Source organism: Orycteropus afer, unplaced genomic scaffold (genome assembly GCF_000298275.1).
Source record: "Orycteropus afer afer isolate SDZICR_OR568_19922 unplaced genomic scaffold, OryAfe1.0 scaffold00282, whole genome shotgun sequence".
NCBI classification, from domain to species: Eukaryota; Metazoa; Chordata; class Mammalia; order Tubulidentata; family Orycteropodidae; genus Orycteropus; species Orycteropus afer.
In genome coordinates, this window is record NW_006921869.1 from 3,924,883 (window position 1) to 3,936,926 (window position 12,044).

A 12,044-nucleotide genomic window follows, 5' to 3' on the forward strand; every position below is an offset into this window, starting at 1 on the left:
TTCAATAGCTATTAGAGAGATGCAAATCAAAACTACAATGAGTTGCCATCTCACCCTGGCTGAAATGCACTGATTAAAAATAAAGATAACAACAAATGTTGGGGAGAATGTAGGGAGACTGGAACTCTTATCCATTGCTGGTGGGACTATAAAATGGTACAACCACTATAGAAAACAGTATTGTGCTTCCTTAAAAAAAACAGAAATAGAACTACCATATGATCCAGCAATTCTACTCCTAAGTATGTATCCTTAAGATCTAATAAAAGAGACACAAACAGATATATGCACACATATGGTCATTATAGCATTATTCACAATTGAACAAGAAAAAAAAAAAACACTACCATCAAGTCAGTTCTGACTCACTGACCCCTTTGGGCTTACAAGGCAGTTAAATCTTTATGGAAGTAGACTATCCCATCTTCCTTCTGCAGAGCAACTGGTGGGTTTGAAATGCCAAACTTCTGGTTAGCAGTCAAATGCCTTAGGCATTGCACCACCAGAACTCCTTATTATTTACAATAGCAAAAGGAAGGGGAAAAAAAAAAAAAAAAAGAGAGAAAGAAATAGCCTAAGTGGCCTTTAAGGGATGAATAGATAGGCAAAATGTGGTACGTACATACAATGGAATACTACACAACCATAAAGAACAATGAATCTGCAAAACATAACATGGACTGATCTGGAAGACATTATGCTGAGTTAAATAAGTCAACCACATAAAGACAAATACTGTATGATCCTACTTTTATAAGACAAAGATAGATACGTATAAAGAGACCAATGTTCATTGGTGGTTACCAGGGATGATCGGGGAGAGGGGAGTCCTTCTTTAGATCATTGTTATTTTTGGTGCTGGGAAAAGCAGCACCAAATGTGGGTCTAATGAGCACAGCTTGACCAAAGTAAATGATGCCACTAAAAGCACAAAGAGAAAAGGATGTCTGTGTAAAAGAATATGACATATATAATTTCGCAACAAAACCAACCATAACCAAAAAACAAATATATGATCACATATGTAGGTGTATAGATATATATGTGTATGGGTAGGTACAGGTGTGTACATATTGTGCACAGATAGAAATATCTCTATGTATGTGTATGCACAGATATGGTTGAAGACACAGGAACAGGTACTTCTCAAACATAACCAAACACCTTGCAAGACTGGTTTTCTGTGCATGAAGGCTTAGGACCTTAGTCTCATGGGACAACTCTGTCAACTGGAATAATATAGTTCACAAAGTTCATGTTCTGCATCCTAGTGAGATGAACAGCATGTGGGATCTTAAAAGCTTGCAACCAGCCATTTAAGATAAAACTATTGGTCTCTTTTCATCAGGAGCAGAAGAGAGAGAGAAGGAAACCAAAATCTCAGAGAAGAGAGTAGTCTATAGAGCTAATAGCCTACATGAGCCATGGCTTCATCTACCCTGAGACCAGAAGAACTAGGTGATGCCTGGTTCCCACTACCGACTGTTCTCATCATGGCCACAACAGATGGACCCTGATAGAACAGGAAAAAAATGCAAAATAGAACACAAACTCTTGAAAAGTCTTACTGGACCAGTTGAGACTACAGAACTTGCTGGGAGTGTCGCCCTGAGATCTCTTTAGACCCTGAACTGAAACTATGCCGAGGTCATGTTTTAGCAAAATAACAAATTTGCTAACAAAATAAAGGATATTATCTGTGAGTATGGTGCTGCATTACAAAAACTATCTATATGAGACCAAAGGTCAACCATTACTAAAGCAAAGATGAGAACTAAAAAACCAAACTCACTGCCGTCTAGTTGGTAATGACTCCTAGCGACCCCTCCTTGGGTTTCCGAGGCAGTATCACTACGGAAGTAGATTGCCCAACCTTCCTTCTGAGGAGTGGCTGGTGGGTTTGAACCACCAGCCTCTGGCTAGCAGTCACATGCCTTAGGCACTATGCCACCAGAGATCTTCAAAGATGAGAAAGGGGCAGGAAACTAGAGTACTAGAAACAGAACAAGAACACAAAGAGAATGATTACATATTGGTGAAAAGATTACAGGCAAGAAACCCCTATGGAGCAGTTCAACTCAGCACACATGGGGGTTGCTTGAGTTGGAACTGACTCCACAGCTACTAACAACTACAGTAACGTATCTTGGGCATCTTCAGGATACTTATAAAGGTATCAAATGTGCACGTGTATATGCACACACAGTTCCTCCCCACAGATGAGTGTTGAGTGTCCCACCATTTCAGATGTTGCATTTGGTGAAATGGAAACACTCTGAAGCCTCTTTTTTTAAATTGAGAACAATTCACCTAACATAAAATCTACTCTTGTAAAGTGTACATTTCAGTGGTTTTTAGTGTATTCACATGGTTGTGCAACCATTACCACTATCTAATTTAAGAACATTTTCATCACCCCAAAAGTTAAACCCTTTATCAATTAGCAGTCACTCTGTATTCCCCTCATTCTCTGTCAGTCCTTAACAACCACTAATCTACTTTCTGTCTCTATGGATTTGCCTACTGTTACATTTCATCTAAATGGAATCATACAGTATGTGTCCTTTGTGTCTGACTTCTTTCACTTAGCATAATGTTTTCAAAGTTCATCCATGTGCATGATACATGTATCACGTGTCAATATTTCATTCATTTTTATGACTGAATAATATTCAAATGTATGGATACACATTGTATGGCTATATATCCATTCATAATTGAGGGACATTTGGATTGTTTCACCTTTGGGCTATTAAGAATAATGCTGCATGAACATTCATGTATAAATTGAGGAAATGTCTCTTTTTATTTCTCTTGTGTATATACTTTGGACTGGAATTGCTAGTTCATATGGGAACTCTAAAGCTGCCAAACTCTTGCACAGCAGCTGTACCATTATACATTCCCACCAGCAGTATATGAGGGTGCCAGTTTTTCCACATCTCTGCCAACACTTGTGATTGTCTTTCTTTATTATATATTGAAGACTGTTAATGAGATTTTGAGAAATTAAAACACTTTCTCTAAGAACTCTTAGACAAAAAACATGGAGGGAAGAGGAGGACTACAGGGGAAGTAGATGATTAGTCTTGGAGGTGAGGACCCTGTGGGAGAAGCGTGGATGCTATGGCCTGGGTATGTGCATGGCTGAAACTGGCTAAGTCTCCTTCTTGTTATTGTTATGTGCTATTGAGTCAGACCCAACTCATAGCGACCCCTCCTTGGGTTTCCAAGGCGGTATCACTACAGAAGCAGATTGCCCAATCTTCCTTCAAAGACTGGCTGGTGGGTTTGAACCACCAGCCTTCTGGTTAGCAGTCAAGTACCTTAGGCACTATGCTACCAGAGTTCCTTCTTAGAGTCTCTAATTCAGTAAAGTCCTCAGAAAGGTGCCTGGCACACATAGAGTTGTTACTGTTTCACAGAGGAGAGACTGGCCCAGAGTAGGTAAGCTTCCTGCCTGTACTCTAAAATTAGAATCTGTTGGGGGTGCAGTGAGAAACTGAGACCCAAAGGAACATACCAATTTATAAATATAGCATTAGCTAATGTTATTATTGAGCACAACAATCCAGATAGCCTCCAAGTGGCTGCAAAGTTGTGGTGGATTTCTGAGCTCTATTCATATGGAAAAGACTTGATGGTGGTTAAAACTCTGGGAAGCTAACTGAAAGGTCAGTGGTTCAAACCCACCAGCCATTCCATGAGAAGAAGGGATCATAAAGATTACAGCCTTGAAAACCCTATGAGGCAGTTCTACTATTTCCTATAGGGTTGCTATGAGTTGAAATCCATGCCACAGCAAGAGGTTTCATCTTTTGGCTCATATGGAATCGGGAGCTCTGGTGGCATACTGCCTAAGGCATTTGACTGCTAACCAGAAGGCTGGCGGTTCAAATCCACTAGCCACTCCTCTGAAGGAAGGTTGGGCAATCTACTTCTGTAGTGATATTGCCTCGGAAACCCAAGGAGGGGTTGCTATGAGTCAGACCTGACTCGATGGCAGTGAGTTTGGTTTGGTCACATGGAATTAAAGCTACACTTTTTACACATCATCTTTCATTTAATAACCAGTCAGCAAGTAAGGCTTGCCCTTACTTCTGGATCAGGACCTAATAGCAGACAATGGATCTAGCACGTATGACCAGATGCATCCTTCAACATGCCTTAGTGAGGTCAGATCAAGTTCCATTTTCCCCAAACCACTGTCCAGCCTCTATGCCTGGGACCCAAAGCACATAGTGATTGGTGACAGTGCCCAGTTTCACCTCTGAGTCCCCTGGGGCAGTACTAGGACAGGCCCTTTAGGGTGTGGGTGTTACCTACAAATTGATGGATCCATTGCCCGAAGTGATGTAAACCAGTAAAGACACACTACTGTGAGGAGTAAGGAGCACAGCTTTTATTAAGTTTGTGCACAAGCTGAGGCACAGAGGGAGGTCCCTCACATTGTCTGCCTATAAGTGCTCTCTCTTTTACAGAAATGAACAGCAGATTTCAAAGGGCAGCTCCAGAAGACAAAGTATTATAATGAAATGTGCAAGGACCTTGAGTTAGAAAACCCAAAGGGAAGAACATACTCAACATTTCTCAAGCTGAAAGAACTGGAAAAAAAAAAAAAAAATTCAAGCCTCAAGTTGCAATACTGAAGGATGCTATGGGCAAAATATTGAATGCCACGGGAAGCATCAAAAGATGATGGAGAGAGTCACTGTACCAAAAAGAATTGGTCAACACTATTTCTATTTCAGGAGGTAGCACATGGTCCAGAAGCAATGGTATGGAAGGAAGAAGTCCAAACTGCACTGAAGGAATTGGTGAAAAACAAAGCTCCAGGAATTGACGGAATACCCATTGAGATGTTTCAACAAATGGATGCAGCGCTGCAAGTGTTCACTCATTTATACCAAGAAATTTGGAAGACAGCTACCGGGACAAATGACTGGAAGAGATTGATATCCCAAAGAAAGATGATCCAACAGAATGTGGAAATTATTGAACAATATCATTAGTATCACAAGTAAGTAAAATTTTGCTGAAGATAATTGAAAAGTGATTGCAGTGATATATTGTCAGGGAACTTCCAGAAATGCAAGCTGGATTCAGAAAAGGGCGTGGAATGAGGAATATTATTGCTGATGTCAGACGGAACTTAGCTGAAAGCAAAGAATACCAAAAAGATGTCTCCCTGTCTTTGGTGACTATGCAAAGGCATTTGACTGTGTGGATCATGACAAATTATGGATAACATTGAGAAGAATGAGAATTCCAGAACACTTAATTGTGCTCACGAGGAACCTGTACATAGACCAGGAGGCTGTCATTCGAACAGAACAAGGGGATACTGCATGGTTTAAAATCAGGAAGGGAGTGTGTCAGGGTTCTATCTTTCACAGTATTTATTCAATCTGTATGTTGAGCAAATAATCTGAGAAGCTGGACTATTTGAAGAAGAATGTGGCATCAGGATTGGAGGAAGACTTATTAACAACCTACAACATGCAGATGACACAGCCTTGCTTGCTGAAAGTGAAGGTGACTTAAAGCACTAACTGATGAAATCAAAGACTACAGTCTTCAGTATAGATTACACCTCAACACAAAGAAAACTAAAATTCTCACAACTGGACCAATAAGCAACATAAAGATAAACAGAAAAGATTGAAGTTGGCAGGGATTTCATTTTACTTGGATCCACATTCAACACCCATGGAAGCAGCAGGAAATGAGACACTGTACTGCAATAGGAAAACCTGCTGCAAAAGAGCTCTTGAAAGTGTTAAGAAGCACAGATGCAACTTTAAAGAATAAGGTGCTCCTGACCCAAGCCATGTATTTCCATTTGCCTTGTGTGCATGTGACAGCTGGACAATGAATAAGGAAGACTGAAGAAGACTGATGCTTTTGAGTTGTGGTGTTGGCAATGAATACTGAAAGTATCATGGACTGCAAAAGAATGAACAAATCTGTCCTGGAGGAAGTGCAGCCAGAATGCTCCTTGGAAGCAAGAATGGCTAGACTTCATCTCACCTAATTGGTCATGTTATCAGAAGGGTCCATTCCCTGGAGAAGGATATCATGTTTAGTAGAGAGTCCACAAAGAAGAGGAGGACCCTCACCAAGATGGACTGACACAGTGGCTGCAATGATGGGCTCAAGCATGGCAAGGATTGTGAGGTTGGCATAGGACCAGGCAGTATCTCATTCTGTTGTACATAGGGTTGCTATGAGTCAGAGCCAGCTTGGCAGCACCTAACAACAACAACAAGATTTTTTTTTTTAATGGAGTGAGGATTATATTATAATCATGTTGTTACCAGAAAATGGGGCCCCATGCCCAGAGCAATGAAAAGCCAATCCAGTCACACCATGAAAAGAGAGAAGAAAGAGTTTAACACTTTCTCCAAAGTGGGGGAAAGGACAGAGTTTCAGAATACTCCAAAAGTCTACCTACTTCCAGGGTGCAAGTACAGAATCAATGTTATTGTTGTTGTTGTAAGGACTGAATCTTTCAACATTGCAACTCGAGGCTTGAATTTTTAATTCAGTTCTTTTAGCTTGAGAAATGCTAACTCTGCCTTCTCTTTTGTTTTTCTAACTCAAGGTCTTTCCACATTTCATTATAATCTTTACTTTGTCTTCTCGTCCTTAGAAATCTTCTGTTCAGCTCTTTTATTTCAGCATTTCTTCCATTCGCTTTACCTACTCTTCATTCAAGATCAAGTTTCAGTTTCTTCTGACATCCATTTTGATCTTTTCTTCCTTTCCTGTCTTTTTAATGACCATTTGTTTTCTTAGTATATGATGTTCCTGACATCATCCCATAACTCATCCAGTTTTAGGTCATTAGTGTTCAATGTGTCAAAGCTGTTCTTCAGATGGTCTTTAAATTCAGGTAGGATATAATCAAAATCACATTTTGGTTCTTATTTTAATTTTCTTTGGCTTCAACTTGAACTTGCATATGAGCAATTGATGGTCTGTTCCACAGTCAGCTCCTGGCTTTGTTTTGACTAATGATACTGAGTTAATATAAGTTGAGTTAAAATAGATTGAGCTAAAGCTTATGATTACATCTACACAGTCCATCCCCAAGGACCAGGGCTCCTACATCCATGAAAAGGACAAAGAGAAACCCTTAAGTTATGACGATGAGCCTTATGGCTTAGCTCTGGAAGGCATCAACACCAGGTGCATTCTGTTTTTCTCAAGGCTGACCTCCCTGGAATAACTCAGAGTATATTCTTGGTGTCTTTTGGTTTTGACTCTCTGGGTCCAAGTGCTCTTTCTGAGGTTATTTTGTACATGAGGTACCAATGTTATACACACAATTTTATATTACAGGTTAAGCATACACAGTGAAGGTTTACAAAGATGGTGACCCTTAGCATGTCTCATTATAATTAAATTTAAATTTCCACCTAGGTGGTGCAATATACTATGCTAATATCCCCTTTTACCCAGATTAGGCTGCTGCTAGGTCAGCAACTAGTCAACAATGGTAGATGACCTTCGTCTGGTGTCTACAAACCTCCTTGGCCATCTGGTTTTTCTTAAGTGTTACTTTTCTACTCCCCTTAACTCATTGGAAGGAGCTCTGGTGGTGCAGTGCCTAAGGCATTTGACTGTTAACTAGAAGGCTGGTGGTTCAAACCTACCAGCCACTTTGTGGGAGGAAGACTGGGCAATCTATTTTCATAAAGATTTACCGCCTGGCAAACCCAAAGGGGGTTGCTGTCAGTTGGAATTGACTGGATGGCAGTGAGTTTGGGGTTTTTTGTTTTGTTTTGTTTTAAACTCATTGGGAGAAACCTTAAGAAACTTTTGAATGAACACTGTGTATTCTTTTCATGAATGCTATGCATCATGGGGTGCATAACCCTGACCCTCCTCTTGCTGCCCTCAGGTCCCTAGCTCCCCCCTGGCGGAGCTACACCGGCAGCGACGCGATCTGCTGCGCAGCGCCTGCAAGCGGCACACGCGGCGGCAGCGCCTGCTGCAGCCAGAAGACCTGCGGCACGTGCTGGTGGACGACACCCACGGCCTGCTCTACTGCTACGTACCCAAGGTGGCATGCACCAACTGGAAGAGAATATTGCTGGCACTGAGTGGTCGCGCCCGCGGAGACCCTCACGCCATCCCCGCGCACGAGGCGCATGCACCCGGCCTCCTGCCCTCGCTGGCCGACTTCAGCCCGGCGGAGGTGAACCGGCGACTGCGTACCTACCTGACCTTCCTCTTTGTGCGCGAGCCCTTCGAGCGGCTGGCGTCCGCCTACCGTAACAAGTTCGCGCGGCCCTACCACGCCGCCTTCCAGAGGCGCTTCGGTACACGCATCGTGCGCCGCCTGCGGCCCCACGCGCGCTCTGATGCGCTGGCTCGCGGTCACGACGTGCGCTTTGCGGAGTTTCTGGCTTATTTGCTAGACCCGCGCACGCGGCGCGAGGAGCCCTTCAATGAGCACTGGGAGCGCGCCCACGCGCTCTGCCACCCCTGCCACCTGCGCTACGACGTAGTGGGCAAGTTCGAGACGCTGGCGGAGGATGCATCTTTCGTGCTGGGCCTAGTGGGCGTACCAGGCCTGCGCTTCCCTGTGCCGCCCACAAGGGCCCAGGCTGCCCCAGCGCGCGACCAGGCAGCCCGCCTCTTCCAGGACATCAGCCCCTTCTACCAGCGGCGTCTCTTCGACCTCTACAAGATGGACTTCCTGCTCTTCAACTATTCCACTCCTGCCTACCTGCGACTGAAATAGCTGACTAGGCTTGGAGGTTGGCTGGACTGGGTGGGGAATGTGCATTTTTTACCATCCTCTGTGATGTTGAGGCTTCTGGTCTGGGGACCCCACTTTGAGAACTACATCATTAGTCCCACTTGGGCCTACCTCACGCTTGGTTTGGGTTTAGGTGTAGTTTCCCTCAAGTGGCCTTATGTCTGTGTGCCTGTCGTTAGTACCTGCATTGTCTGCCTATTCCAGTTGGTGTGCACTTCTTCAGAAGTCCTGGGTTTTTAGGTTGTGAGGGAGGCCTTATATTGGTCAGTTCTTTTTTTTCTTTTATTTAATTTTTATTTTTATTGTGATTTGGGTGAAAATTTACAGAGCAAATACACTTTCCGTACAGCAGATCACATATACTTTGTCTCATGACATTGATCACAATTTAGCACAATGCAACATCTCCTCTCCCACTTCCTCTGGATAGGTACCGCTTCCCTATGACCATCCCTCCATGCACTCCTACCCCATGAGCTGTCTCCCTGTGCCTGAGCAGCCCTTCTTTCTCTCTTAACTTGTTCTCTCCAAGGAGTGTATCTACCTCAGATAAATGCTCAACTAGTACGCCTGTCTACTGCTTGGCTGGAAGCCACAGACAGGTGTGTGTTCAATTCCAGACCTGAAGGACAGCTAGGGGCCATAGTCTCATAGACCTGTTCCCCGCCTTTTTTTTTTTTTAATTGGTCAGTTCTGATCGGCCCTTGGCACAGCAGAGCACCATGCTGAGGTCTGATTGGGAGCAGCCTGTGGTCTATCACTGTGCCTGTGTGTACCTCCGCCAACCCTGGCAGGGACAGCATAGACCAAGGTGAGAAGTCCTCCCTTGACTGGACTCAGAATACAACTGTCCCCTTAGGCTGGGCTGGCTCAGGATCCAGCAGCACTTCACAGAGAAGCCTGCTTATCCCAGGTGGCTGCCTCAGCCCAAGTCCTGACCCTACCCTGGGTTTGGGCCAGGTGCTAGCTTGTCAGTGTGTGCCAGTGAAGCCCAGAGTGCAGTATGATGGCAGGTCCTATGGGACCTGCATGAGCAGGGGAAGTCCTGTTTATGAAATAAATGCATTGTTACTTCCTGACTTTGTGAATTTCTCTGCTTTATTGTGCCAGGGACCCCAAGAATGGGGCTGTGCCATCTTGAATCTCTGAGCCTCAATTTCCCCTGAGGCCTTGTGACACAGAAAACTTGGAACCCTTGGAATCCTTGAGTCCCAGCCCTGAGATAGTTTTGAAAAGGTTGGGGCTGAGGGCCTACTCACACAGCCAAGTGCCCCCCAAGGGCTCCATCTTTGTCCTGAGCACCCTGGTCTCATATGCTCCCTCAGGTGCTCATGCACACCGTCACCTGGCCCTGCAAGCTCCGTTGTTGGATAATCACTCAGACAACTGAGAGACTTGTTCTGGACTCACCACTGCTCCCCTCAGTGCCACCTTTCTGTCCCAAGCTCATTTGCTCCTACACTCCCCAACGTTACCTGTTGGCAGCAATTGCCCACACACATCCCGGCATCACACCCAGGTGCATCACAAGTCCATGTGCTCTCTCACTCAGATACACTGCCTCCTGTCATTTCTAAGCTCCTGCTACATCCACACATTTGTCTGACACACATAGCACATGGTCCCCAATAGGAAGCAGAGACCCCACTTTTCCCCCAAGTCAAGGTCATGTGCACATGACCCACAGGTACTCAGATGTGAGCCCCCAGCTGTGTGCCCACCACATGTAGTCAGCTCTGGGTGCTGATTCTGTTTCAGAGGCTCTGCTGCTCCTCCTCAGAGAATGCTGCCTGCTCTAAGAGCCCTCTGCCCCGATTTCCTTGGGGGCTAGCACCAGATCTTTCTGTCCTCACATGTCACAGGGCGTTCCACCCATCCCTGGTCATCAGACAGCTTCAGAAAGGTCAGGTTGGACACCCAGAGCTGAATAAGAAAAGAGGGTGCCCCAGGCAGGCTCTGAACTTAACACACCCTTCAGGCCAACATAAATATTTGTATAAAGCTCTCCAGTGGAAGAGGTAGAAATGGAGTTTCTGTCAAAACCAAACACTAGTCTCTTGAGGAAATTATAGCAGGCACTGAATGTAATATTTCAATTGCTATTTCTGTTCCAGTCTTTTGGGTTCCCAGAACAGACTGTGCTGTCAGCACCCTTTCCCAGACAGAGGGCACATTGGAGGATTGAATTTAATTCTTTTTTCCCAGCTTGCATTTTCAGTAAATGTTTCTCAGTTTTTTGTAGTTATGTTTTGTTTGTAATCTATTTTGTAGCTTTGTCATCCAGGCAGTTTCCTGAGGGGCACATTCCAGGGCTTAAAACATGGCTGAAATAAATCCTGGTTTCCCTGTAAGCAGCACTGTGTTGTACATTCATCAGCTTCAGAACTTCAGCTGATTGCATCTGCCAGCTTCAGTAATTGCCAGTTGGTCTTGAGGTGATGGGGAGGCTCAAAGCTGCCCCTCTCGACCCAAATTGTGTCATCAGCACGTTCCCAGAGAATAGGGCATCATTAGGATGAAGGTGCAGCTGACTGTGACAGGTCTCAACAGCAGTGGTTTAAACACAATGGTTTCTTTTGTTGGGGGGAAGTTAGTTCAGGATTGTAGGTGACTGCTCCATAGGACCACTGAGGTCCCAGGATCATCCTCTCTTGTTGCTTCCTGTTCCTAGGTAGTGCCCTCTTCCTCGTGTCAAGGAAAGAGCTGCACATCCACTTTCAGAGCATCAGAATGTTGAAAGGGGAAAATAAGGACACATCCCCCCACCACACACACACACATACATGCAAAAAAAAAAGCCTCACTGCCACCCTGCCACCGAGTCAGCTCTGACTCATAGCGATGACCCCTTCTTGAGTTTCTGAGGTGGTATCTCTACAGAAGTAGATTGCCCAGTCTTTCTTCCAAGGAGTGGCTAGTGGGTTTGAACCACTAGCCTTCTAGTTAAAGGTGAAATACCTCAGGCACTACACCACCAGACCTACCATCCTCCCTTTAAGGACCAACTGTTACTTATATATTCCATTTCCATTCACATTCCATGAACCAGAACATAGACTTGCTGCTCTGCCCAACTACAAGTGAGGCTGGAAAGGACAATTCTAACCCTAAGCCATTTCTCTCTGACATTAACCCTTTCTTGGGGGGACACACTGATGGGCTCCCCCTGCAGGCATCTGCCATCTCCTGAGAACTCCCTCTGACCTCAGAGCCTGCCTGGCTTCAGCACAGGCAAGTGGGGCGTGCTGGAGACTAACAGCCCCTGGGAGAAGCT

The 12,044-nt window shown here is 44.6% G+C and overlaps 1 protein-coding gene across 1 annotated transcript in view; it reads left to right on the forward strand.

Moving 5' to 3' along the window:
• Positions 1 to 8,752, forward strand: part of CHST13 (carbohydrate sulfotransferase 13) — an 84,615-nt gene extending 75,863 nt beyond the window's left edge. The window contains exon 4 of the mRNA XM_042782276.1: positions 7,907 to 8,752. Within this exon, the coding sequence (XP_042638210.1) occupies positions 7,907 to 8,752 (846 nt within the window). The remainder of the gene's footprint in view (positions 1 to 7,906) is intronic.
• The last annotated feature ends 3,292 nt before the right edge of the window (positions 8,753 to 12,044 follow it).